This window comes from Drosophila erecta, unplaced genomic scaffold (genome assembly GCF_003286155.1).
Source record: "Drosophila erecta strain 14021-0224.00,06,07 unplaced genomic scaffold, DereRS2 tig00000021-arrow-pilon, whole genome shotgun sequence".
NCBI lineage: Eukaryota > Metazoa > Arthropoda > Insecta > Diptera > Drosophilidae > Drosophila > Drosophila erecta.
The window spans coordinates 19,612,938-19,638,069 of record NW_020825198.1 but is presented as its reverse complement, the minus strand read 5'-3'; the positions used below and the strand labels follow the sequence as shown (position 1 = coordinate 19,638,069).

The 25,132-nt window shown below is 46.9% G+C and overlaps 6 protein-coding genes and 2 long non-coding RNA genes across 10 annotated transcripts; 3 read left to right on the top strand and 5 right to left on the bottom strand.

Annotated features, from left to right (window-relative positions):
* Positions 1 to 263: 263 nt before the first annotated feature.
* Positions 264 to 779, bottom strand: LOC113563960. Its single transcript, XR_003407732.1, has 2 exons — positions 698 to 779; positions 264 to 639 (listed from the first exon to the last, which is right to left on the bottom strand). It is a non-coding gene; the product is annotated as an uncharacterized LOC113563960 (long non-coding RNA).
* Positions 632 to 1,162, top strand: LOC113563959. The gene is made up of 2 exons (XR_003407731.1): positions 632 to 843; positions 1,031 to 1,162. It is a non-coding gene; the product is annotated as an uncharacterized LOC113563959 (long non-coding RNA).
* Positions 1,163 to 2,703: 1,541 nt separating this feature from the next.
* LOC6545571 lies at positions 2,704 to 5,166 on the bottom strand. The gene is made up of 4 exons (XM_001973314.3): positions 4,926 to 5,166; positions 4,703 to 4,867; positions 4,285 to 4,648; positions 2,704 to 4,141 (listed from the first exon to the last, which is right to left on the bottom strand). The coding sequence occupies exons 1-4, from the start codon at positions 5,055 to 5,057 to the stop codon at positions 2,781 to 2,783; spliced, it is 2,022 nt and encodes a 673-aa protein (XP_001973350.1). The 5' UTR covers positions 5,058 to 5,166; the 3' UTR covers positions 2,704 to 2,780.
* On the top strand, positions 5,144 to 13,174 carry LOC6545508 (E3 ubiquitin-protein ligase listerin). 2 transcript variants are annotated; one of them, XM_001973312.3, is made up of 14 exons: positions 5,144 to 5,313; positions 5,375 to 6,168; positions 6,229 to 6,408; positions 6,460 to 7,498; positions 7,552 to 8,859; positions 8,914 to 9,146; positions 9,210 to 9,393; positions 9,451 to 9,726; positions 9,792 to 10,226; positions 10,294 to 10,405; positions 11,988 to 12,199; positions 12,475 to 12,666; positions 12,740 to 12,907; positions 12,970 to 13,174. In XM_001973312.3, exons 1-14 carry the CDS (start codon positions 5,266 to 5,268, stop codon positions 13,027 to 13,029), a joined length of 5,241 nt encoding a protein of 1,746 aa, XP_001973348.1. In that variant the 5' UTR covers positions 5,144 to 5,265; the 3' UTR covers positions 13,030 to 13,174. The 2 variants fall into 2 exon arrangements, with proteins under 2 accessions (XP_001973348.1, XP_026833771.1); XM_026977970.1 differs by lacking the exons at positions 9,451 to 9,726; positions 9,792 to 10,226; positions 10,294 to 10,405; ... (2 more) ...; positions 12,740 to 12,907; positions 12,970 to 13,174 and having other exon boundaries at positions 5,146 to 5,313; positions 8,914 to 9,144; positions 9,210 to 9,346.
* Positions 10,224 to 19,932, bottom strand: LOC6545570. Of its 2 annotated transcripts, XM_026977972.1 has the most exons (4): positions 19,921 to 19,932; positions 11,550 to 11,831; positions 10,812 to 11,395; positions 10,224 to 10,753 (listed from the first exon to the last, which is right to left on the bottom strand). In XM_026977972.1, the coding sequence occupies exons 2-4, from the start codon at positions 11,828 to 11,830 to the stop codon at positions 10,422 to 10,424; spliced, it is 1,197 nt and encodes a 398-aa protein (XP_026833773.1). In that variant the 5' UTR covers position 11,831; positions 19,921 to 19,932; the 3' UTR covers positions 10,224 to 10,421. The 2 variants fall into 2 exon arrangements, with proteins under 2 accessions (XP_026833773.1, XP_001973349.1); XM_001973313.3 differs by lacking the exon at positions 19,921 to 19,932 and having other exon boundaries at positions 11,550 to 11,960.
* LOC6545506 (dynactin subunit 1) lies at positions 13,315 to 19,068 on the top strand. The gene is made up of 4 exons (XM_001973310.3): positions 13,315 to 14,964; positions 15,029 to 15,199; positions 15,304 to 17,206; positions 17,273 to 19,068. The coding sequence occupies exons 1-4, from the start codon at positions 14,623 to 14,625 to the stop codon at positions 18,874 to 18,876; spliced, it is 4,020 nt and encodes a 1,339-aa protein (XP_001973346.2). The 5' UTR covers positions 13,315 to 14,622; the 3' UTR covers positions 18,877 to 19,068.
* Positions 13,850 to 14,224, bottom strand: LOC26527083. Its single transcript, XM_026977974.1, has one exon. The coding sequence runs from the start codon at positions 14,217 to 14,219 to the stop codon at positions 13,854 to 13,856; it is 366 nt and encodes a 121-aa protein (XP_026833775.1). The 5' UTR covers positions 14,220 to 14,224; the 3' UTR covers positions 13,850 to 13,853.
* LOC6545505 (mucin-19) lies at positions 19,550 to 24,162 on the bottom strand. The gene is made up of 5 exons (XM_026977971.1): positions 24,146 to 24,162; positions 20,626 to 23,674; positions 20,226 to 20,560; positions 19,921 to 20,167; positions 19,550 to 19,661 (listed from the first exon to the last, which is right to left on the bottom strand). The coding sequence occupies exons 1-4, from the start codon at positions 24,149 to 24,151 to the stop codon at positions 19,922 to 19,924; spliced, it is 3,636 nt and encodes a 1,211-aa protein (XP_026833772.1). The 5' UTR covers positions 24,152 to 24,162; the 3' UTR covers positions 19,550 to 19,661; position 19,921.
* Between the last annotated feature and the right edge of the window lie 970 nt (positions 24,163 to 25,132).

Below are 25,132 nucleotides of genomic sequence, written 5' to 3'. Positions count from 1 at the left end.
ATGGACCACAGTTCACAGGTGATTTCCACCAGCGAATCTTTTCCGTTGGAAAACGTTCATATTTCATAAGTTTGTCGTCTTAATTATACCGATTAATTATATGGTTTTCATAACAGCATTATAATTTTCTAGACCAGTAATATTTTTAAATATATTCATTGGGGTAATATATTGTAAATAATTTCATATGCAAGCATATAAAATATGAAAGGTGTTTGGTTCATTAAATTTATAAATCAGCCTTTTCGTTCTCACAAATATAATTTACATTTTTTGATGAAGTAAATATTTTTTATTTTTACAGCCAAATCAATTACGTAGTAAAACAGATATCCCAAATTTATGTTAAATCCCCGTCCTATACCCTGATGCTGCAGCCCTGAAGCTTGCCGATGTTGCATCTTTCTTCTTTAGAGCCAAACCAATCTCGGGCCCAATTCCTTTCCAGTCCGGTCCGGCTGGCTTTGGCCATAAGTCCCTTGTGCCTAGTGCCCAGTGCCTGGGCCCTGATGATCATGACGCTGCTAAATGTGGCCGGTGGTGCCCAGCATGGGGCAGGGGCAGCCGGTTCAGTCTGTGGTGCTGTTCCCCCTCCGCAGCCCTCAGCGTTTGTTTGCAACAAGTAACGCGCATAGGAATCTGTATTTGTGGACGTACATATCTGCGGCAGTGTTTGCCGGGCCAAAGAGTTGCTTACCTGCGGAGGCCGAGCTACCTGTGCCCAGGTAGGCGTATGCATGTGTGCCTGTGCCTTATCCACATCCTTCGTCTCTGCAGTGGATGCAGCAGCCAGCGGTCAGCGGAGGCAGCGCAGCATCGGCAGCGAACCATCATTATGTCCAGGTATACATGTCTATATATACACTCTTTATATAAGGGCCAACACATTGTGATTGTCTCTCCTGGCATGACTCGGCATCTTGCTCTTGGTTATGGGGTAGCTAGGCGTCGGGCTCTTCTGCCATTGCTTAATGGTTTTAGGAAATCGAAAATTAAATAATTTATCTCGATTTTATGACGTTACAAGCAGGTTTTGATGCCCTTCATCCCCACCCATCACGCGATAAATCTCCGGCTTACAATCAGAAGAAATGCTGCCAGAACAAAAGCACACATGTCCATTGCAATGCCTTTGGGTCGCCTGTGATTTGAATAGCCACATTTCTAGTGCCACAAAACAAGCGATGCTGCCAGTGGTCCCTGACACTCACTCGACGTAATCAAAGTCGCCCAGTGAATAAACCGAGGAGGGGAGCTATTTTTAAAAAAACCCCAACCTGACTTGCTCATTATTTTCCCGCTTTTTGACTGGTCATCGCTCTCAAGTGGCTCATTCGGGTCGAGATTGATTCGAAAGAAAGGTGCAGAGAAAGTGGTAAGGAGGCAGTGGACTTGGACAAAGTGGGTTGTTACTGGACCTTAGTTAAAACACGGAAAAAAAGCCGTGACTCTATGAGTAAAACTATGTTTTATATAATGGGCTACTTGTAATTTTCGTAAATTGACTCTAGCGCTAATTATTCTCATCATATTTTCAGTTACAACAAGACAGTACACAATAGTCAATCTCCTCGACTTTCAGATACCTGTTACTCAGCTACTGAGAGGGGGAGATGAATTTTTTGCAAAAGTTGCAAGCAAATTCTCAATATTTTGGGAGGAACTGCTGTTTTCGTTCTGGCCAGTAGTTTTTGGCGTATCGATAAAAATTGGAAAGATAAATTATAACGTAAATTTAATCAAACCAATGGGCAATTGGTAATTTTGAAACGAATTCCACATTGTTAAAAGAGCTAAGTATTTGAGTTTTTAAAGGTGCACTGTTTGTTAGAGGAAATGGAGCGACATTTGTCGCTGTGGTCGCATTTGCTCGGATCGTCTGCGATTGATGGAAAAGTTTTCGGCTTAATTTTACCAGGCACCTGGTACAGTTTTGATAATGGCCAAGATACTTTGTGGTCACTTTTATGTGGTTGAAAATGGGTATATATACATAAAGATGACATTTCATTTTATATCGATTTTGATTCGATTTACAAGCTGCTTTGTTTATTGAAAATGGTCAAATGGAAATAGTTTCTATGCAACATGGTTTGTGCAACACTCTTTAGTGGCACATTTGGCCACCAAATATTACAAATTTTTCAGAGCGGTATTTTTACCTTTATTTCCGATGACTATTGTTCATTTAAAAAATATATATATTTTAGCATTTTCTTAAAAAGATAATCTTACCTTATGATTAAGCTATTTAAGGTAAAATAATATCGCTCTAAAACAAGAACGAATTTACACTTATAAATTAAAGAATTTTAATCCGTAATTATCCGTGCACGATTGCAGTAAAGCACATATTACATATTCTTTTAATTTATACTATCAGATACTAGTTAGTAAAGACATTAAAAAAATACATTTTCCAGAAGTGTGGACTTGACAGCTTTAGACGCTTAGTGGGCGTGGCTACGTTCTAAAAAGAAACTTGCACAGCTTAGGCAGTACTAGTATCTTTATCTTCGTTTAGCCTGTAATTCCGAAGTACCATAAAATATGTTAATATGCGCATGCTTTACAAAAGTAGCAACAACGAGACTACATTTGTATCCCCCGATATAGATAGATATCATGAAAAGATCCTTCAGCTCGTTGCGAAGTTTTGACTGATAATACCCTTGTGTACAAGAATATAATAGCACGTGTGTATTTAAGTTAATTCTAGGTTTATTTGGCTTATTCAGTAAAACAAACTTAATGAAACCCTAAAGACCTTTATTATTTTTCTAGTAGAGCGCCACCTCCTCAACCCCATACCAATTTGTAGAGTACATCGGTTTCGCCTGCCGTTTCTCCACGATATTTGTGAGCAGCGGCAGCAAATTGGCTAAATCGAACAAACTTTCTTCGTAGAAGGACAGGAGATTAGCCCATTTGGAGAGCGTCTCGAGCAATGCTTCGTCCTTGGAGATAGTCAGCAGGGTAAAATGGGAGGTCAAGATGCAGCCAAACCACTGGAGAGCCTGGACTTCTGTTTGAACTGGCGAGCAATCCAGGCTGGGTCGTTCCTCCAACTGTACATTGGGGTCATTGGCCAGATCAAACAGGTGGTTCATCAAGTGCTGGACATGGGAGAGCTCGAGTCGATATCGCAGATGATCCTCGATACCGCTGGCATCAAATCTGCAGGCTAGCACTGCATTTAGCAGCTCTTTGTTGGAGTATTTCTTGGCCATTGGTACAGCGTTGGAATCGCCATTAATTGTATGACGAGGCTTGCATTTATCTAGAGCATAACGCAGTGACCAGGCTAGCATTCTCTCCGATATGTTGCTGTAGCGCCGAAGACACATAAGGACGTGCTCTGTGTTGTCGGTCTTGATGAAAAGTGTAAGAATCCTCTCGATTATCTCTTCTTCGCCTGCTCCACTTCTCTCCAGCTGTCGGACTAAAGCTTGTACAGCTGTGTTCTTCGGTCCCTTATCAAAGAAGTTCGACATTAGAGTGACACTCACGTCCTCCAGCCCATTCTCGCAAATGGTCGCCTCTCCATGGATATGCTGCTTGATGATTTCGTCCATTTCTTGATCCACTACCTCGGGAGGATCGTAGGCCAACTCCCGGCCATCAGCTTTTTGGCAGTCCAAGGTGGGCATTTGCTTATTTAACTGGGATTTCACAGCCCTATAATTGGAGGATTTCGTACTACCATCAAACTTAATAAGCGACTCGAGATACTCCTCCTCGTTTATGTGATCCAATTCAATAGGTGAGAGGTTAGTATCACTAAACTGGGAGCCCAACATGTCCACCAGCACCTCACGATTCATTCGGTAGCGCACCGCCGCTATATTATGTCCCATGGCCAACAGGATGTGCTCATTCCCGGCCCAAAGGCGAGAGAAGTCCAGGTACACTTTAAAGTACTGCTTTGCGTTGACTACCTTGAACTGAGTGTTATAAACCAACAGTGAGGCGCCCTCCTCCCCGTAGTTGGCGCCGTAGATGGCAGCAAAGTTTCGTGAGACTCCGTGCACGGATAGCTTGCTCTCCACATTCAGTTCGGCCAGCATTGACACGAATTGTCCCGGGGATCGTTCTGATTTGGCCTCCGCCAGGTTCAGCATGAAGATGCGTTTGTCAGACCCTGTAAAATTAAATAACTTTATAGTTATCCATCTTAGATATAAAGGGGTAAATATTTTGTTTACTGTCGTCTTTAAATGGGATTTTTCTCAAAATGAACGCTCTACATTAATATTTATCCTTTCTATAAAGAAAGTTACTCACAAATGGTTAGTAACTGAGGATCTGCATCGCCCTCGACGATTGCGTATCCCGAGAGGCGAACCTCTTCCCGCTTAATGAGGTACCTTCGCCGGTTGGCGGTGTCTAGGGAGAGGCGGATAAGCTGCAGTTCGCCGGTGGCCTTTATTTCCTCGAAATATGTGAGCACCTGCTGGCCCTGGGCTAACGCATGGACTGTGGGTTTGCTGATGACCTTGCTGGCAGCCAGGGCCAGTTGCTCAGCCGTATCCTCCTTCTGGTCCTTTCGCGAAGCCAATGCCTGGGAAAGGGTTTGGCAATCGCCATCACTGTAGAGGATTAATGCCTCCTGGTCGGTTTCCACCACGTGAGCGATGCTTTTCTGAAACTGCAGAGAAACCATATTACCGACCATTACAAGATGAATTTTGGGTGCCAATACCTTCAGCTTCTTGCACTTGGACACATCACTGGTGTCCACATCCCAAAGACGTAGAGCGTGATTTCCAAAGACGCCCACATATTTCTGGCTGCTGGGATCGTATATAACCTTGGAAGATAGCTTCTCCGGCAGGGACCAACTAAGCAACTGTTTTTGTGTGCTGATCTATAAGGGTATCGCGTTTGTTACATGGGCCTTATGGCATTTTGGTGTCAAAACTTACATTCAAAACAACCACCACATTGCGAGCCAGCGTAGTCACCACATTGCCATTTTCCTTGTCTGCAGCTAGGCCCAGGAACTCCTTGGGGTCAGGGATGGGAAACAGGTTGTAATAGGACAGGAATTTGGACATTATTTAGGCGAATTGAAAACAATTGCAGCACGTGCAAAGCGGCATCCAAAACTGATCCACAGGGTGATTCGTACGACTAAAACCTGTGTTTTGGAATTAAAAATACCGACTGTAAGGGTGCCAGACCGTTGCACAATACTAGCATATATGGTTGCCGGACCTGCCACGTGCTATCGATAAGAGGAAGAGACAGAAGAAGAAGAAAGAAATGGGTGGAAAGACAAAACAAGCGCCGCGCACCAAAAATAATGCCAAGGTAAGACGTAGTATGGTATTATTATATTATTTAACCGTGCCTCCAACCCCCCATTATCTAGCCCTCGAGCAGCAGCCGAACCGCCGAGCTTCTGGGCAGTTCCACGCCCATTTTCGTGGGCTTCTCGGCGCAGACGGACGGCGGTGGCCTGGTGCCATTTGCTCCGGGATTTGCCAGCGCGGAACAAATGCCGGACAGCTTTGACGCGGCTATCAGTCCACAAACGCAGATCATTTTGCGAAAGCTGTCCAAAAAGGACCCAATGACGAAGAAGAAAGCGCTGCAGGAGCTGCACGAACTGATCGAGCAGTCAGACGTGGAGGTCCTGAAGAACATTCTGCCGCTGTGGCCCAAGTACTACCTTAATCTAGCTAGTGATCCGGAGCACACTGTCCGCGAACTGACACAGACTGTGCTGCAGTTGCTCATGGCTAAGTGCAAAAAGGCGATGGCGCCATACCTCAAGTTGCTTGTGCCCGTTTGGCTGGGCAGCCGCTTTGATACCTACGCTCCGGCGGCTAGCATTGCGAGCCAATCCTTTCGAGATACCTTTGCCGGCAACGCCAACCGAACTCGGGAAGTCTGCATGCACTGTCAGGTGGAAATTCTGGAGTACGCCACACGCAACCTAACCTTCCACACAGCTGCTACTCTGTCGATCGGGAAAAGTCTCACTCCAGAGGAGTCGGAACAGAAGTACCAACGCGTTATTATCAGTAGTCTCAAGTTATTGTCCTTCTTCATTGGGCAAACTGCGCAGACAGAGGAGCTCAGCCAGGTCAGGGAGGGCCTTGGCACCTTGGTGGCACACCAGAAGTTCTGGAGTTTCGCCAAGCATAAAGTGCCTCCCATTAAGTAAGTAAAATTACAAGTAATTTTTCATGTCCTTTCTAAGTACTGTTTTATATTTTATAGGGCCGCCTGGTTTGAGTGCATATATCACATCCTCCAATCGGTTGCTCTTTTGGACGTTATCACGCCTCAGAAGACGCAGCTGACAACCCTCTGCTTCCAGTTTATTGACGATGCTGATCCCGTGGTGGCACCTCATATTTGGGGGTGCGTTCTGCTCCTGCAAAATAATTACGAAGATTGGTAAGACTTTGGATCTACTATCACTCTAATATTAAAATTTAACATTTGTAGGTTTGTTCCACTTAACATTCGCAAGACTCTTCTCCCAAAACTTTCGTCGTTGCTTCATAATGGTTTCAATCGCAACGCCCAGGCCATCTGTCCCAATCTGCTGCCATTTCTGTCGAAAGTTACACCAGCATCCCTTCAAGACCTGGATATCTACGATTTCTATCAGCGCTTCTTTGATGACATGAAGCTTGCAGTCACTAAAAAATTCGATCCACCGCTAGCCAAATCCGATTGCATTGTGATACACAATGCCTATTTTGAGTGCCTACGCTTTCTGCTGCAGCTGATTAACAACAACAAAGAGCGGGAGAAGAAGGAGGAGGAATTTTCTACTAACCTACTCGATAACAACGTTCTTGAACCTATTGGCTGGCTGCTTAAAAGCGATAGTGCGCATGTAAAAATCTTCTTCCAGCACAGTTCTGCACTGGTGGCCTTTTGGGATCGTCAGATTAATAATAGATTGGATAATGGTGGCCTATATGCCAAGATGCTGAATCAGTTCTGGACACGCATCTTTGAGCTGGTCACCCAAGACCTGTCTGCCGAAAAGGTGAATGAGCAACTGCTCGGACATGTCCTGCTTTTAGTGCAGGACCTGCACATGGCTAATCCAAGTCTGGAGTCGCCAAGTGTGAAATTTGTGGAGGAGCCAGTCGGAAAAATGGAGAAGAGCGAACCCACCACACCAGTTAAAAAGGCTCAAGAAGCTGCTGCTTTTATACAAAAGGAATTGAAACAGTTGGTTATAAAGTTAGTGAGGATATGCCTGGATAAGGCCAATATCAGTGGAAGTGGTACCTCAACCTCGCGTTACATCGAACAAATTCGAACGCTTACAAAAATGTTTAACGATGCCGCGTTCTACAAAAGTCTAACTGATGATGGAGACCTGCGGTCAGCGTTAAATAAATTTGTGTCATTGCTGGGGCAACTAAGTTGTGACGCTAGTGAATCTGTGATTGAGATCGTATTTGAAATTCTGCCTCTGTTAGAGACAGCGCAACGCTTTGAATACATTGAAAACACTCTCATGAAGGTAATTAAATTTAAAAATGTAAAACGCATTCTAAACATTAAGTTTCTTTACAGCTTCCACAACATGGCGTGCAAAACCTTTTGCTCCACCGTCTACTGTCTTATCCCCTATGCACCGAGCCCGCAGTGAGGCAGATGCTCAGTAGTCCGGAAACTTGTGCAATGATTGCGCGGATTGCCGAGGAGGTTGTCGTAGACAATGATCGAGAAAAGTTGAACTTGCTTCACAAGTGCTTTTTCCAAACTGATACGGGAGACATACTCATTAATGCTAATACTGTGGATAAAATACTGCTGTCCATGTGCGGACCCTTGGAGCAACCGGTTTTGGATGACGCGGTAGAAGTGTGTGGCAGTTTTATTGCCCAGATAATGCCTGTGATTTGCAGCAACAATAACTCTTCGCTGCACGTGCGCCAACAGATCTTCCTTAAGCTGTTCAAATTCAGCTTGGATCATCGACCAGAGGATTATCTGTCGGAGGATACTCTGTGGGAAATTACCACTTGCTGGCAGGATGGACTTTCAAGTAAAGACATTGAAATCGATGATGACATGCTGAAGTGCTGTGCAGGGATTGTTGAGGAACTGGCAAATTCAGTAGAACTTAAACCGGAAACTTTAGATGGAATGGCAGAGGCGATGGCCAAGTTTGTTATTTGCTCAACGGAAAATATTGAAGATGAGAAGAAGCGCTTGGAGCGAATTGATGAAACTATATCTGCTCTTCTGGAATCGCCCCTAAAAACACCTGACCAGGTTCAACAGTTTGAGAACCATTGTGTACTCCTGGAAGCCTTGCAAGGATCTGTAACTGCGGGAGTTACCTTCGAAAACGCTTGCCTCTTAAGGGATGAAATACTACCATTAATTCAACGTTCCACACTTAACTTTTCAACAATCTACAAGCTCGTCTATCAGTTCCCACCACCTCAAGTCACCAACGACCCAGAAGATGAGTTGACCGAGGACTACTGTGATCCAAATGCTGATGTGCTCAAAGAATGGAACGAACCCCTAATTGCAGAGCTTTTACAATGCATAAGAGTGGCTGGAACAGCAGAATGCTGGTTGGAAACGTCAGACTTGCCATCGGTTACAGAGGAGTTAGTTCTGTTCCTTTCGGAAAAAGTGCAAAGCTTTATGGGAAACAGCAGTGATCTGGTTTCCATAGTCAAAGAACGTCTACAGCAAGCTGCAGTGCAGCAATCTAGCGTAATTGACTGCCGTCTTTTGAGTTACTTTAGATTTTGCCGACAGTATGCGGCTTTTGAAGAAAGTGCCTCCATTTTGCTACATGAAGATTTGTCCGAAAATCTGGTGACGCAGGGAGCCCTCAAGACCTATGTAATAGCACTACAGGTAGGAAATCTAAAATAAATATAGGAACACTTACTTATACCTTATGTCTTACAGTTTCTCTTGCCGAAACTGTCTCAAAAGGCCATAACTCTTAGTTCGGCTATTATGAGAACAGAACCGCCTGAAATTTGGGTTAAGGCAGCAGTATTCCATGCCCTTCTATTAAACAATTTTGAAGGTGATGTGAATGAGCAAACGGATCGCAATATCATCGTATCAGCCGTACAGTTTATGACCAGCATAGGGGAAAAGCAAGCCAGCCAGAAGGAATTACTCCATTATAATGTGTAAGTCAATACACTTTTCTTAAATTTTATATGATTTAAAACCCAAGTCTATATATATTTCAGAGAAATTCAAAGGCAGCCCTACGAATCAGTTATAAATACAGTGGAGTTCATAAAGCTTTTAACTGAAGTTTTGAAACGTTTTCCATACGAACTGAGCATAAAGAACTGGGACGCCATTCGCATTGGCCTTAGTTCTTGGGTGCTTTCTGTTTCTAAATCTATAGCCCAATACAAAGACCCGAAGGTGGGATTCATAAATTAATCTTTTTCAAAATGAATAATCATATATCTTTTATTGCAGACATCGCTGTTTGTTGCGGCTGTTTACCAATTGTTTGCCGCCTTGATTGAGTTCATACGCTCCGAGAAACAAAAGAGTTCCACGGAATTACTCAAAAACATGATCGATGAATGGGACTCATTGTTCGCTAAGGAAGTCAATGTAGTACTCTTTAAGTCATTTTACGTTTTGACCCACGAGACAAGTGTGCAGCCTGGGTTTCAGGCGTGCTATGAGGCGCTACTGGAACGAATAATACCGGCTATAGAGCGCCTGGACTACAGCTTTGTGTACTCGGTAATCAAAGGATACATTTTTTGGTTTTTCCATGGCTGATGACATGAAACCTTTCTACATTTCAGTTTTGCAAGTCAAATAGTAACATCACCTTGGACCACCTGTGTAATTTCCTGTTCAAGCAGCTTTATAGTTTCCAGCACTCGGTTCGATTAAGTGCCGTACACTCGCTTCGCCAATTAACGCCACACTTTGTGGCAGACGACATAGAGCTGAATGAGAAACAAAGCGAGAGTCTGGACGCCAGCCCAATGATTTCCAAATGGCACTTCCTTAATCGGTTTGAGGACTACTTAACACGCTACGATGGCCTAATAAGAAAATACCTGGAAGAGTTTACCTTCAAGCTATCAGAGCTCGATGATCTCGAACCCATAGACAGACACAATGCACTGAGTTACCTTTTATTATGGGATTGTATAATCAATGCTTGCGCTAAGTCTCCGGTTGCATTGCGCGCTGTTTACACAAATTGGCTGAATGATAACAAATACGAAGAGGTTGGCAGCAGTACATTAAATTTACTATTCATTTCAAATTTACACTTTCAATTTTTCCGCTTCACAGAATTTTCTACACTTCCTTTTCCGCGCAATGCCGGTGGACATACTTAAGAACCACGGTGCCAAGGTGCACAGCAACGGCGTTTACAAAGAGCTAACCTGGACTCAGCAGAAGGGTAAGCTGAACCATACTTAAGCAATTATTGTTTCCTCCGACATATCTGTATTGAGAACGTCGGGCAAGTAGTCCTCCCCATATCCATAATCGTCATATTCGGCGGCTCCGTGCTCGACATCCTCCATCATTTCCTCTGCATCTGCCTCATCGGTAACAGAAATGAAATCTGACAAGGGCACAAACTGCTCGGGATCGTTCTCCGCCATCATCTGTCGTTTTACAGGTATTTGCTGGGGTGCCAAGTAAATGTTTAAGTTTGATATAAACTTGTTAATCCAAACAGTCAGGTTGTTGGCCAATATCTTCTGATACTCTTGTAAGTTACTTGTCGTATAGAATTCTTGATCTATGTTTTGTTTTTGATCTTGTTTAATTTAGAAGTGTCCCAGCTAGCTTCAACTTACCTGTAAATTCTCGAAGTCTCTCAAGAATTACGCAACATAGAGGGGAGTTCTCGTCAACAATAAACTGATCGTTGAGCAGAAAGTCCTTCATTTCCTCGAACAGGACGCAAATTATCTTTTGCATCTGCTTGCGCTGGCGCAGAAGGATTCGCTTTTTGAGACCCTTGCATCGTCGCTTGTGGACGCGCTTTGCCGCCCTGCGCTGACGCATCTCTTCTTCCATGTACTCCAGCGCCTTCTCCATTGACATAGCTTCCACCGGGGGCTTGGGTTTCATCTGGTTCTCTAGAGCCGCTATGTGACGGGGAGAGAGGTAGTCCTTAAAGAAATTGTATGTGTCACTCACTCGCATCGGGTGCGGATCGGCAAGCCGTTCAACCCGGGCTGTACATTGGTTAACGTAGATCTTTTTGGTATAGTAGCGCGCCTGTTTGGCCAACTGGGGCGAGGAGAAGTCCTTCTTTGGTGTAGCTAGAAAACATATGTGTTCCTCCCGGGACAACACGTCCCGGTCAATAATTATTTGCCCAGTGTGCTGGCAGGGTACATAGCATGGATGGTAGCGGGGACAGACGCAGATGAATCTGTAGGTCAATAAAATATAATTGTTTTTATCAAATAGAGTAAAAAAGCAGCCGCATTTGTAGTCTATAGTAAATAATGTTCTTTTCCAATAACAGTACGTTAAAAACATGATTAAATTTATATGTTTTCAATATGGAAAGACTTGATACTTACCTGTACAATGCTTGCGTGTCATTGGCTGAAAACTTAACTAAGCGGCGGATGCGTTTGGCACGAGTCTCACGCACATGAACCATGGCCAGACGAGCGTTCAGCTCGTCCGCTACGGTTGGTCCATCCTGCTGAAACTCCTCCGGTTTGTCCTCCTTGCGCGTATCGCAGTGCGTCTTCAGGAAGTTTATGGCTTCGGCCACCGAAGTCTCGCCCTCTAGTTGAATGCGCTTCGCGGGCGGCATCTCGGAGGGTATATCCTTGAAATTTATTGGTTTGGCCATACTTTCAAATAGAACGGAAATCAAAAAAGAATTACAAAGCGGATCAATATACTGAACGTTAGGAGACAATCAATTTAAACGAACTGTTTTCTATATAAACTCGTTTTGACTTCTCGCAGCCAGGCTTGCCTTGTTTAATATGTTGCTCCGTTTACAGATCGACAGCTACCCCTGGAGCGATATGTCTGCCATTTGTACACGGAGGTGCTCCGCAAGCTGCCTGCCGTGGTGCGCAGGTGGTGGAATACCACTCAGTCCAGGCAAAAGAACTTCATAGACAACCTGACCACAAACTACGTGAGTTCTCTGATTTGCAGCGAGGAGCTTAAGGCGATCGCCAATCGGAAGGAAAAGCACGAGAATATGCAGGTAAGCGGGTGGGTCCCTTCCAGTTCTTATTCTTGCTCTGGAGTGCTAAGTCGGAGGGAAAAGACAACGGTGATGCTAATCAGCAGTATAATAATGACAATAACGCGAAAGATCTCAAGGGGCACCATATCTCTGCTATGAAGGATATATGTATGATTTCGCTATGTAATTCTCCCTAAAATTACAATACTTTAGATATTTTGTATATCCCAAACAAGCATAGTCTACTGAACTTGTAAGTTAACTAAAATTTTTTGCATTCTTCCTATTTTAAGGTTACTGTTCACTCCTCCACCCGCGAAGTGCTAGCGGTCTACGCCATCGACGAGGCCCGCATGGAACTTGTCATAACGCTGGCCCCCAATTATCCGCTGGGAGCTGTTAAGGTCGAGTGCGGCAAGCAGATCGGCGGACGGGCTTCCTCCCGAAATGTGGGCATGCAGTTGACCATCTTCCTGACACACCAGGTATTTATTAATACATTTCGTATACAATTCGATGGCTACTGATTAATAATATAATCAAAATTTTCGTATGCAGAATGGCACCATATACGATGGCCTAACCATGTGGAAGAACAACTTGGATAAAAAGTTCGAGGGCGTTGAGGAGTGCTATGTATGCTATACTGTCATTCACCAGGACACTTGCCAGCTCCCCAAGCTCACGTGTAAAACCTGCAAGAAGAAATTCCACGGACCTTGTTTGGTAAGACGGAGCAGTCTTCTATTTATATTTTCTGCGGTCTAACACAATGAACATTTTTGTAGTATAAATGGTTCACCACCAGCAGCAAGTCCACCTGCCCCATTTGCCGCAACGTCTTCTAGATGTGTGTATATATCATTAATCATTTTAGCAACACGTATTAAGCAAAAGGCACAACCAAACCATTCGATATAGGAAATAGTTTCAGGGCTCTCAAATTGTAAATCATCAATATTAATAAATCTTACAATGTTTTAATGTTCTTAATTATATATTAAGTGCAGGGATTGAACTTTATTAAAATTAAAGAAAAGTTATAAAGCTTAATAAATAGTATGTCGTGAAAGGCAAATCCATAGTAAATATCAAGTGTGCTTGTGTAAAACAGTTCACCAATAATATCAGTACTCACACCAACACGGTAAATACTTTTACAATATTTTTAATGCTGTGAGCGGATTCTCGAGAACTTTTTACAAATTATGGCTACGAGAATAAAAGTAATGGGCCAGTGTCCATATTGTAATCGCCATGTGGCCAAAGACCTAAGACCTATCAACATGCTGTCCACACGGGATGCCAAAAGAATTTCTCAACTAATAAACGAAGTGCAGCGCCCAGTTCAGTTGGAATCCGAGGAGGAGATGCAAGATCGCGAGGAAGAAGTACATGGTAATAGATCCAGAAAAGCGCAAGTGTCGCAGAGAAAGGGAATGAAAGAGTCTGGAAGGAAGTCAATATCCAAGAAAATTATAAATTCTTCTTGCTCCCAGCGTAAATCGAAGATAGGTACTAGGAGCGGAAAACCGCGAGTTTCGAAAAGGAAGACAGAAATTTTAGGGATGTCTGAATCCGGCGTCGAATCAAAAGATCCTTCTTCATTAGGGAAGATCAACAAAGAGGCTAGGAGCAGAACAACACGGGGGTCAAACAGTAAGAACCGAATTCAAGATGTTTCGGACTCTGAGGACAAAATGGAAAATGATTTTTTCTCACAAGGGGATTTAAACAATGATAAAAGTTCACAAGAAAAATTGAAAGAAGGCTCCTGCACCCCGAAGGAATTGATTGAAAGTCGTAGTTCACTGGAGGAATTGGTTGAAAAGTCCTGCTTCCAGGAGGAGCTAAATAAAAGTGATAATTCACAAGGTGAATTGGAAGAAAATGATTCCCAGAAGGATAAATCTGAAAATTCTGTAGGCGCAATCACTGGATGTATATTGGGGTTGGTAGAGCAGGAGTTTGGGCGTGATCCGGCCTGCAGTGGATCATCGGGGATTTTAAAGGGGAACGCCGAGGTCATTGTGGCCATGCTGGCCGAGGAGGAGCATATGATCAAGAAGATTAGGAAGCGGTCATCGCAGTCTTCTTGGTGGGAGGCGGACGAGCCGCCAGCTAAAAAGCGCAGGTGTTAATGCTGGACCAATGTAATTATATTTGGTTGCCTTTGCAAAATCATCAGTCAAACCGTTCGGCCGCCCACGTGCTGACCTTTTTACACCATCCACCACTCGGCACAATAAACCTCCCCTTTTGAGCATGCGCTCTGGAGAACTGACTTCCTTGGGGTGGGGCCCGCAGCACATGATGACTCGCTTTCGCATCGGTTTTGCTCAGTAGTGCAGTTTTGCAAGCTGCTAACTGGGATTACACACGCCATCGACTCATCCAAGTGGACTGTGAGGTCCACAAAATGACGTAAGCTCCAGGCTTATATGATGAGCCCCCGGGAACTGAAACTTGGCCAGCGCGTTGAGGTAACGGGTAAAAATCTGCAAGGTAAGGTGGCCTATGTGGGACGCACTAACTTCGCTGCCGGACTCTGGTACGGCGTGGTTCTGGACGAGCCGCTGGGCAAGAATAATGGAAGCGTACACGGCAGCATTTACTTCAAGTGTCCCACTAACTGTGGCCTCTTTGTGCGCGCCCAGCAGCTGGTGAGGATTGCAGAGTTGCCCAAGGGAGTGGACAATCGAAAAGCCGATGCAATGCAACGCGACGGGGCCAGAGCGAAGCTTTCAAGGCGGAGCGGCAGTGGGAAGTCTGTGGAGGAGCAGGTGAGTAATTCATTTGAAGAGCTTGAAAGTAGTTGTACATACATACTTCCATTATTTTCGGTAGGATAACCAGAGGGAGCAGCAGGCAACCACATCTGGCAAAGTAAAGGCCACTCCTTCGACTCCATCACCGCAGCACAAGAACAGGAACACCCAATCCCCTAGGGATCCGACATTGGCTAAGACTTCTGGGAGGTTTTTGGCGTCTCAACAGCAACCATTACAGCTTCCAAAGGTTAGTTGTTGAGCAGTAAAAAATTGAGTAGTCAAATTAGGTATTTGGGGGTATAATATAGGCAAGAAAAATATTCTTAATTTGTTTTAAATATTATTTTTCAGAATCCAGTGGAATGTGAAGACAGTGTAAGGAATCCGCAGGCTGATAAGACAGAGGAAGTAAGCATGTCTCCCAAGAGGTCATCAGCTAATGAGCAATCAAAGGAGCTTTCACAGCAGGAGACAAAGCAGACTACCCAGCCAGCAAGGAAGGAAAATGAGTCTAAGAATGAAAAGGAGCCACAGATGACGGAAGCTGCAAATTCAAGGCAGGATGCAACAGTCAATCCTCTCCAGACCAGCACAATTGTGCAGTTGCCCCCACAGAAGGCCAGTGCTCAACTGAATCCGCCACCTTTGACATATAACCAGAGGAGGTCGACATCCTACACGCAGCTGAGACCCACAAAGATTAGTCAGCCAAAGCCAACCACTGCACAGGCCCAGAGCTCCACGGCACAGCTCACCTTGGCCATGCCAGTCCCCTTGGCTTTGGCTCCCAAGCGGAGCAAGACCAGCATGAGTCCCACGAGCTCCATTAAGCGAGCTGCGCCAGCCGCCTTCGTAGAGCCCCGTTTTCTGGAGATCCTGAGACCGCAGTTTACACCTGGGCCAGCTCTCCGAACTCCCAGCTCGGTGGCTCCTCCTTTAGATAACCCTGAGCTGCGCCAACTGAGAGAAGAACTTCAACTGCTAAGGGGTCAAAAGAGCGAGGACAAGCTTAAGCTTCTGGAGCTAGAGCGGATGCGTATACATAACGAGCAGCTGATGGAGTTTAAGTCGCAGATTATGGCGCAGCAGGTACTGCTCCAAAGGGAACTGCAGCGGTCGCGACACGAACTGAGGGAAGCCCAGGATGTGTCCGCTAAATTAAAGAGGGAGCTAGACGAGATAGCAGAGAGCATAGAACTTCTCACCCTGGATAAGGAAATGGCGGAGGAGCGCTTGGAGACACTGCAAATGGAGCTGGAAATGGCACAGGAAAGAAATGACGAACTGAGCTTGGATGTCGAGATCCTGAAGGCGGAGCAAGAGGAGCAGCAGGGTCAACGAATCGAGAAGAGTGAAAAACAAATCGGAGCAGGGGTGACCACTCAATCCGCCGGCGAGTTCCTTCGCTTGGAACAATATAACCAGCGCCTTCGGGAGACGGTGGTCCGCTTGCGAGACACTCTCGCACAGGAGAAGCAGATTGGCCAGCGAACGCACAAAGAACTGGAGACCAAGCATTCGGAGATCAACGAGTTGAAAAGCATCAAGGAGTTGCTCAGCAGAAGAGTGGACAACATGGAAGTGCAGCTAATGGACTTGAAAGAGCAGGTAGATGCTTCCCTCGGCGCAGAGGCCATGGTTACCCAACTGGCTTCCTTAAAACTGGAGTTGGAAGATCGCGTCAAGCTCCTAGAGGACGAGGTCAACGAGCTGGAGGCGCTTGAGCAAATTCAGGAACAGCTTATTGAGAGCAACCAAGAGCTGGAAACAGATCTGCGCGAGGAGATTGACAAGTTAAGTGGTCAGGTTAAGATCCTGGAGCAACAAAAGAATGCCGCTATGGAAAGTCTCTACGATCGCGATGTGACCATCATGAAATTCAGGGACTTGGTGAGACAGCTACAGGAGCAACTCCAACTCCGAGCAGATGGCACCCTTTCCATCGAGGACTTCAGTAGTGCCAACGAATCCCAACAGGAAGATGGATCCAACCAGAGTCAGACGGACTACCAGCACATCTTTAGTGTGAGCAAGGCCTACGGAAGGGCCCTGGAGCAGCAGATCAAGACTGTGGAGCTACGGTTACAGCGGCAGCATCTGGAGCATGTCCTAGCCTTCGTCCCTGAACAGTTCCTCTTGCGTGGAGGGGAGCATGATGTGGTACTGGTCATGCTCTTACTGGAGCGGATGAACGAGAAACTGACCATAGTGTGCCAGGCCATTAACGAAAAGTTTCCCACGGCCTGTGAGTTTGGTAAGTGTCACTGCTTGTGCACATTACGGATTTGTAAAAACAATTAAACAATTAATTAATTGACAGGTCGAGATGCCATTTTCGAGGGCTATTCCGTGCAAAGGTACATCTTCCGGTCGCAATGCCTCTATCTGCTAAAGAGTCTTCAACTGGTGCTCCAGCAGTTCCGCCACGGATTAACCCATTGCGACTACGAGTTGTGCACCCATGCGGCCATTTACAGGAGCGATCTGGATGCCCAGGAGCAGCAGCTCGATGAGTTCGTGCGGCTGCTCAAGACCGGTCAACTAGACGAACATACGAACTGCGAGCCAATTCAACGGGTGCTTCACTATGTGAGTGGGTTGCACCAGAATCTGATGCCACCACAAACGCTTGTGGAGCTGCTGGACGAACAACAGCTCTATGAAGCGCTCATCGAGGTCTACGAAGCGGGCTTGGACGCTGTAAACGCAAATGCGGGTCTGATGCACACCATCATACAACTGGGCCATGAGCAGACCGCCTCCTTCCACTGCATGCAGATGCTGATGGAGCAGAGCTGTGCCCACAAGCAGAAGCTGAAGAAGCTGCAGAGGAAATTGAGTGGCAGCAAGACTGCGGCTTGGACGGGAATGCAGTGTGCCAGGTATCAGAGGATCTTGGAAGCGAACGAGGCACTGGGAGCGCTTATCCGACTGCTGGGCTCTACTGCCCGAGAAGCTAGCAAGGACTCTAATGGGGGAATTGCCCACGAGAAGCTGTGGAGGATGCTGGTTCTTAACTACAACAAGTTCGCACCGAGTCAGGAGACGGAGGAACCCAGAGAGGTGGATGCCTACAGCCAGCGGTGCATGCAGCTCCTCGAAGAGCAGTTTGGCGAGCTATTCGCGTTGCTGGACTCCACCGATGTGAACACAGAGTATGTGCGTCATCCCACCTGCAATACTTTGCAGGAGCGGGCAGCCCAGGTGAAGCGGCACTACGAGGACGTGAAAAACCTCGAGCTGACTGTGGCTGAGCGGGAGAAGGAAATCAAAAGCCTCAAGTACACAGCCAAGATGAAACAGCAGGACTACTCGGAGCTACAGGTGCGCAAGGAGATGGCCGAGAAACAGCTGAGCAAGCAGTGCCACGTGCTAGCCGGATTTGCCGAAGCCGTGGAGCAGCTGGAGCAGTCGATCCTGGCCAAGGAGGCGGCCCTCGGACAGGCATTGAATATACTAGCGGACAAGCTCTCCAGCCTGGAGCAGTCCCAGCAGCACTGGAAAGAGCAGCAGCAGGCGGACAGTGCCTGTCTGACCAGCACTACGATAAGCTCTAACCGGGAGATGAACATGCTCCATCAGGCACTTCGTCAGGAGCGATCCCTGCGTGTCCAGCTCCAAGGCAGCGAAATGAGAAAGACCTTCGCTGCTTTGGAACCACTTCATGTTCCCCAAGCCGGAAGCCAGGAGCTGACCGACCTGGAGAAGGACCTTCGCTCGCTGAAGAACCAGTGGCTCCTGGCCCATCTGGAAATGGGTAATGCTGGCGGCCAACGACGCTCGGAGATCGAGCTGCAGGGCAGCCGGGTCCTGCGACATATCTTCCAGACATATTGCACACAGCATCCGCATCGGGCCAAGAACACCGATTTTGGCCTCTTCATCACCGAGGATCTGCGGAGTGCATTCGGGCAAAATTTCTAGGTATTTCGGTATTCCGGTCGTAACAAAGGTAAATATATGTGATTCGCGGCTTATATAAAACATTAATACTCGTATACTAATAATTATTTGTACGAAGGTAGTTATATACATGCATATATGAAAACTGTACACATATATAGTTAATATCGAGTTTATCTGGCAATAAACAAATTTACATTAATTAGACGAATCAAACGAAAAGTTTTATGCCAAATGTCTGAGAGGAACTCTTGAGAATGAAAATAAGCAATCCCTGAATTCCGAAAATTAAACAAGATTTGGGGTTTTACAAAGTTAATCGCATTCAGCGTGTATTTATATATACTTATACTTTTAAATATTTAGGCCCAACATACTATGCTTGTAAAAGGTGTTTCATATGGTTCTCGTTATCTAAGGAAATGAATTGTTAGATTCTCAATCTCAATGTCGAGCACCCCGTTCTTAAATGTCGTTTATTTGAAATTAACGTTGTACAAAACATCAATATACAATCCTTTATGTACAAATAGTTGGGCATACTGAGAGCATCGCAAGCAGTTCAATTACACGAAACGCTTATCACATGAGCACATAATCGGGGATCCAGAGTGGCAGATGTGGGTCGGATATATGGTCGGATATGTGGTTGGATAGCGGGTATATCGGGACAAGATGGAGGCTGTAGGACATCGCTGTCGTTGTGGGGTTTACATAAATACGTTTAATGTTTAATGAGAAGAAGATTGCAGTTGAGGCTATTTACAGTTGCTGAATGAACAAAACAATTTGAGGCCTGTGAAGAGCTGCAGGGAAAATAATTATTAAGAAACAAAATCAGTGCAGTGCCAAAATTACAACATTTAAGTGATCTGTATTAAAAATGATTGATGGCATCCATAACAAATAGTGCCAATGAAGTTTCTTTAAGTTCTCTAATCAAAATGAAATGAGTTTTAAGACTCACATATTAAGAGTGGATTATTTAACTTTCTGTTTGGGGCTGTAATGTGCGTACCACAAACCTGAAAATGTTTTATTTGGGATCAGGAGATCAGTACCAACCTCACGACTTGGTTTCCGCCTGACGCTTGGCCACAATTTTGCCCTGATCGCGACTGTTGATGACCTCGGCGTGGAAGCCCGTCTCCCAGTCGGCGTAGTACTTCACCGTGCGCACATTGCCATCGGGCTCAACCAAGGAGTACTCTCCCTTGACCACGTCTCCATCGCGCTCCTCCTTCTGGTGCTTGTTGTCTCCCGTATGGGGATCATTTACGGCATACTCGAAGGCATAGCGAGGATGGGCATCCTGGGGAAAGGCGATATAATGTGAGGAAATGCTGAGAAAGAGGTAGTGCGTCACTTACGAAGTGCTCCAAGTGCTTCTCCGGCACCACCTTCAGGACGGCGTGTTGTGCCACCGGTGCTGACTTCAAGTACGCGGTGGCTGCCACGGGGGCGTGGCTGCTCAGCACTGGCACGCTTGGAGCATAGCGATAGAATCCAGCTCCCAGCGGTCCGATGCCACCCACCCCGTGCGAGTATCCACTTAGGGAGGAGTCCAGATGGGCCACAGAGGAGGGGCCTTGTGCCAGACCCGATCCATGGGACAGTAGACCGTGGTAGCTAAGGGCTGGGGATACCTTTGCATGACCCAAGGAGATGGCTCCGTAGTAGCCGCCGCTGGGACCGGATCCATGTCCTAAATTGCCTTGATGTTATTTAACATTTTATACCCACTAAATAGTTAAATATAGTAGCACTCACCAGCATTGATTCCGTACGCGGTGCTGCTGGCAAGCTTTCCACCCAGGGAATACGCTGGAGCCGATGTCAACTTCGTCAGCGGTGCACCAAGCAAGACTCCTCCATGTCCACTAGACCCGTATCCGACTCCCACTCCCAGTGGGATCGATGGACCAGTGGAAATGTGGCTGACAGTTGGAACGGCCACCTTGGCAATAGCTGGAGCAGCTGAAATAGCCACAGCTGGCTTGGAGACATACTGATGGGAGACGGCTCCCGAGCTGTAGCCCAATCCACTGCCCCCGTAGCCGGTAGCCAGCTTGGTGGATACAATGGGAACGGCGCCGACCGCGTGTCCCCCGTATGTGGCTACTTTAGCAATTGCAGGAGCAGCTGAAAGGGCAACCGCTGGCTTGGACACATACTGATGGGAGACTGCTCCAGAACTATATCCGGAGGCACTTCCCCCGTACCCATGACCCGTCGATACCACAGGAGCTGCATAGGACAATCCTTTCGATATGGCAGCTCCAGTAGTGTAGCTGGCTATGGCCGGAGCAGCATAGGTGGCCACCTTGGCAATCGCTGGCGCCGCGAGTGTCACTGCTGGCTTGGATACGTACTGATGGGACACGGCTCCCGAGCCACTGATTCCGTATCCTGTGGCTACTTTAGCGATGGCTGGAGCGGTGGGCAAGTAAGTCTTGGAGAGAACAGGAGCCACCGGAGCCAATGCGATCGCCGGCTTAGAGATGTACTGATGGGAGAGGGCTCCTCCATGGGCCAAACCTCCATAGCCCGTAGAAATCTTGGTGAGACTGGGAGCCGAGGAATAGGTGGAGATGGCAGGAGCAGCATATGTAGCTACTTTAGCAATTGCAGGAGCTGATGCAATGGCCACCGCTGGCTTCGAGATATATTGGTGGGAAACTGCTCCTGAGCTGTATCCCGATCCGCTTCCATCATAACCCGTGGACACTTTGGTTACCACTGGAGCTGCCGAGTACGTGGATACGGCGCGGGCAGTAGCATACGTTGAGATTGCTGGAGTTGCATATGCTGCGACTTTAGCCACCGCTGGCTTGGACACATACTGGTGGGAGACGGCTCCCGATCCCGACGATTCATAGCTCGTGGAGAGCTTGGTGATGGCAGGAGCGGATGAGTATGTGGCCACTGCAGGAGCAGCCGCCGGATAGGCGACCACAATAGGTTTGGAAATGTACTGGTGGGATACATCCGCTGCCTGACTGTAGGAAACCTTGGAGAGAGCAGGAGCGGAGGAGTAGGTGGCTATGGAGGGGCTCGCGTAGGTTGCCACTTTTGAGACCGCAGGAGCTGTGGCATACGTTGATATCGCCGGAGCAGCGTATGTCGCCACCTTAGCGATTGCGGGGGCCACTGAGATGGCTACTGCTGGCTTGGACACATATTGATGGGAGACGGCTCCATGTCCCGATCCTCCATAGCTCGTAGCGATCTTGGCCACTGCGGGAGCTGCTGAGTATGTTGAAATGGCAGGAGCAGCATAGGTGGCCACTTTGGCCACCGCTGGCTTAGAGACGTACTGATGGGAAACAGCGCCCGAACTGTATCCCGAGCCACTTGCTCCATATCCAGTGGCGACTTTGGTCACAACTGGAGCGGCCGCATAAGTGGAAATGGCGGGAGCTGCATAGGTAGCCACCTTGGCGATGGCAGGAGCGGCTGAAATGGCCACCGCTGGCTTGGACACGTACTGATGGGAGACGGCGCCTGAACCACTCGAACCATAACCATATCCCGAGGAGTAGGTGGAGACAGTGGGAGCTGCATAGGTGGCTACCTTCGAAATGGCAGGACCAGTGGAGTAGCTTGAAATGGCAGGAGCAGCATAGGTTGCCAACTTGGCGACTGCTGGAGCGGCAATACTCACAGCCGGCTTGGAGACATATTGGTGGGAGACGGCTCCCGATCCTGAAGCGCCATAACTGGTGGAGAGCTTTGAGATGACAGGGGCAGATGAGTATGTGGCCACCGTGGGAGCAGCGTAAGTGGACACCTTGGCAATGGCTGGTTGGGAGACGTACTGGTGGGACAGCGCTCCGGATGCAGTGCCTCCGGCTGGATAAGCGGCCACTATAGGCTTGGATATGTACTGGTGGGATAAATCTGCTACCTGGCTGTACTTGGTAATTGAGGGAGCATAGCTGGCGGAGTATCCTGTTCCGTGGGAGGAGAGCAGTGACGAAGTGGTGGCCAGTTTAAGGGCTGGCGCGGAGTAGGTGGACACCTTGGCAATCGCTGGCGCTGAATACGAAACCGATGGCGAGTAGGTGGCAATCTTGGAGATGCCCGGCGAGATCTGTCCATAGCTGTAACCAGGAGAGCTGTAGGTCTCCACCTTGGAGTAGCCGGGAGTGGCCTTGCTGTACGTGTACGCAGGTGAGCTGTATGTCTCCACCTTGGAAGTCACCGGTGGCGCATAGTAGGGAACGCTCGAGAGCGGCGGGGAGGAGTAAGTGGCCACCTTGGATATTCCAGGAGTGGCCGAACTGTAACTATATCCCGGCGAGGTGTAGGTCGCCACTTTAGAGATTCCGGGTGATGGCGGCAAGTAGGAGTTGTCCAACTTGGTAACCACCGGCGACACCAAGTTCTTGATTTCGATGCCCGAGGGCACTACGGTTGCGTACTTGGCGGCTGGGGACTTGTCCGCATACGTAATTCCCGCTCCTCCGTACTCCACTGAGGGAGTGAACAGACTCTTCTGCACGGGAGCTATGTATTTGCTGATCTGAGTGATGCCACCATGCGACAAGCCCTCGACTCCGGCAGTGGACTGATAGGCGGCTCCGGAACTTCCCACCGAGGTGTGCAGGAGTTGTCCGTTCTCCGAGTACGTGGATATAGCCGGGCTCTGGCTGTACTTGGTCACTCCGGGCGAGATGGAAAACTTTACCTCCGCCGGCGGAGGATAAGCATAACCAGCAGTGGCCGCGTGCACGCAGGGCAAGATGGGAGGTGCCAAGGTGGGCGACGGATCCGCCAGTACCACGCTGAGCATGCCCAGGAGGGCCACCAGATGAAACTGAAACGGAAACGTGAAAATAGGCTGCAATTATTCTGCACATTTCTGGGAATGCTGGCTTAAAACTTAACGTAACTTCCATGAACTATATCTAATTTACTACGTATAAGGGAATTTAAATTATATTTAAATTTATGTGTACACTTTCAATTCTTTTAATTTAATGCATCCAGCTAAGCATTTCGATATAATCCTTGCACTATTTTAATAAAAATCTATTGTCACTTGATTAATTATTAATCACTTGAAGCAGGAATTTAGTTTCTAAGACCCGATTTCGTTTATTATTCAATAATAATAGCAACACATTCATATTTTTCGGTATGTCCTTAATTTACAAATGTCACGCTTCTCATTGAAACTCAAACAATATGTATTATAGATGATTTTTGCCGTTTTCCCCGAACTTGTTGTGAATCTTGTAGTCCTTTTTAGATGTCAGCAGTGTCAATACCTAGATAAAGGACCCACCTTCATGTTTTCACTTTTCAAACTAAGCACAGTCGATGGTAGGTTTTCGTTTGAAAGGACTCGCGAACGTAATAGTAACGAAGTTTGCTCAGTAACGCCACATTTGCACTTTTCAAAAAGGAAACACGAGTCTGCGGTCGTTGGTGATTCGAATCCAAAGGGTTATCCTTGTGTGGCTCTGAAAATCACAGCAAAATGATCTGTTTCGATTGGTCTTTTCGATTTCCCTAAATTCTACCAGGAAGCACAACGGATCGAATGGAATCAATGGAATCGAATCGGGTTGGATCGGTTCGGATCGGAACGATTCGGGATGTAGAGCAGAGCCACGCGGCCGACTGGACTGGACTGTTGGCCAGCCCGGCCCTATAATCGCTTATATACGTTCGGTCAGTTGGCCAACACCGCGAAAAGCTCGCACGCATGCGCAGCAGCCACGCACCAGTTTGGCGACAAAGCGACAAAAAAGTGTAACTGGTGTATGGCAGAGATCGAATCGAAAATTGAAAAGCGAAAAGCGAGAAAATGGATCTAGCTGCAAGGAAAGAGCCAGTGAGTTGCGAATGAGCTGCGACTTTGGCGCGTGCAGAGGAAGAATTGATGACTGTTCGGCTGCAGATCTCGTTCCACAGCAGCTTTGTTCTCCATAATCCGAAAAGCGAAAACTGCAAGCTCCAACTGAAACTGAAACTGAAAACTGCAAGCTGGCGAACTGGCGAACTGCAACTTGCCTGGCCAATTGTTGGGCCCCACCTTTGAACGGAGCCTCAGTTGGTAACGTTTTATTAGATCATAGTCGCGAACGCCTCGGCTCAAAAATAAACCGATCACAAATGCGCGTGGTGCATTGTTGGCCGACTTTTTTGGTGACTTTTAGCCGCAGTTTTATTTGGACTTTTTGAAAGATTTTTATTTGGTTTTTATTTTTTGCATACCCGCATGCTTTTAAAGCGACTTAATTTGATTTAGATTTTAATCGCGGCCATT

Bases quoted from the DNA above. Each gene is read 5' to 3' on its own strand.
- LOC6545571 (XM_001973314.3), bottom strand. From the start codon at position 5,057: ATGTCCAAATTCCTGTCCTATTACAACCTGTTTCCCATCCCTGACCCC. The intron at 4,868-4,925 runs GTAAGTTTTGAC...ATACCCTTATAG, and splicing joins ATGTGGTGGTTGTTTTGAAT to ATCAGCACACAAAAACAGTT. The intron at 4,649-4,702 runs GTATTGGCACCC...GTTTCTCTGCAG, and splicing joins CCAAGTGCAAGAAGCTGAAG to TTTCAGAAAAGCATCGCTCA.
- LOC6545505 (XM_026977971.1), bottom strand. The intron at 20,561-20,625 runs GTGAGTGCTACT...AAGGCAATTTAG, and splicing joins CGCGTACGGAATCAATGCTG to GACATGGATCCGGTCCCAGC. The intron at 20,168-20,225 runs GTAAGTGACGCA...GCCTTTCCCCAG, and splicing joins AGAAGCACTTGGAGCACTTC to GATGCCCATCCTCGCTATGC.
- LOC26527083 (XM_026977974.1), bottom strand. From the start codon at position 14,219: ATGGCCACAATGACCTCGGCGTTCCCCTTTAAAATCCCCGATGATCCA.
- LOC6545506 (XM_001973310.3), top strand. From the start codon at position 14,623: ATGATGAGCCCCCGGGAACTGAAACTTGGCCAGCGCGTTGAGGTAACG. The intron at 15,200-15,303 runs GTTAGTTGTTGA...ATTATTTTTCAG, and splicing joins AACCATTACAGCTTCCAAAG to AATCCAGTGGAATGTGAAGA. The intron at 17,207-17,272 runs GTAAGTGTCACT...ATTAATTGACAG, and splicing joins TCCCACGGCCTGTGAGTTTG to GTCGAGATGCCATTTTCGAG.
- LOC6545508 (XM_001973312.3), top strand. From the start codon at position 5,266: ATGGGTGGAAAGACAAAACAAGCGCCGCGCACCAAAAATAATGCCAAG. The intron at 9,147-9,209 runs GTAAGTCAATAC...TATATATTTCAG, and splicing joins GAATTACTCCATTATAATGT to AGAAATTCAAAGGCAGCCCT. The intron at 10,227-10,293 runs GTTGGCAGCAGT...TCCGCTTCACAG, and splicing joins ATGATAACAAATACGAAGAG to AATTTTCTACACTTCCTTTT.
- LOC6545570 (XM_026977972.1), bottom strand. From the start codon at position 11,830: ATGGCCAAACCAATAAATTTCAAGGATATACCCTCCGAGATGCCGCCC. The intron at 11,396-11,549 runs GTAAGTATCAAG...ATTGACCTACAG, and splicing joins GACACGCAAGCATTGTACAG to ATTCATCTGCGTCTGTCCCC. The intron at 10,754-10,811 runs GTAAGTTGAAGC...AACAAAACATAG, and splicing joins GAGACTTCGAGAATTTACAG to ATCAAGAATTCTATACGACA.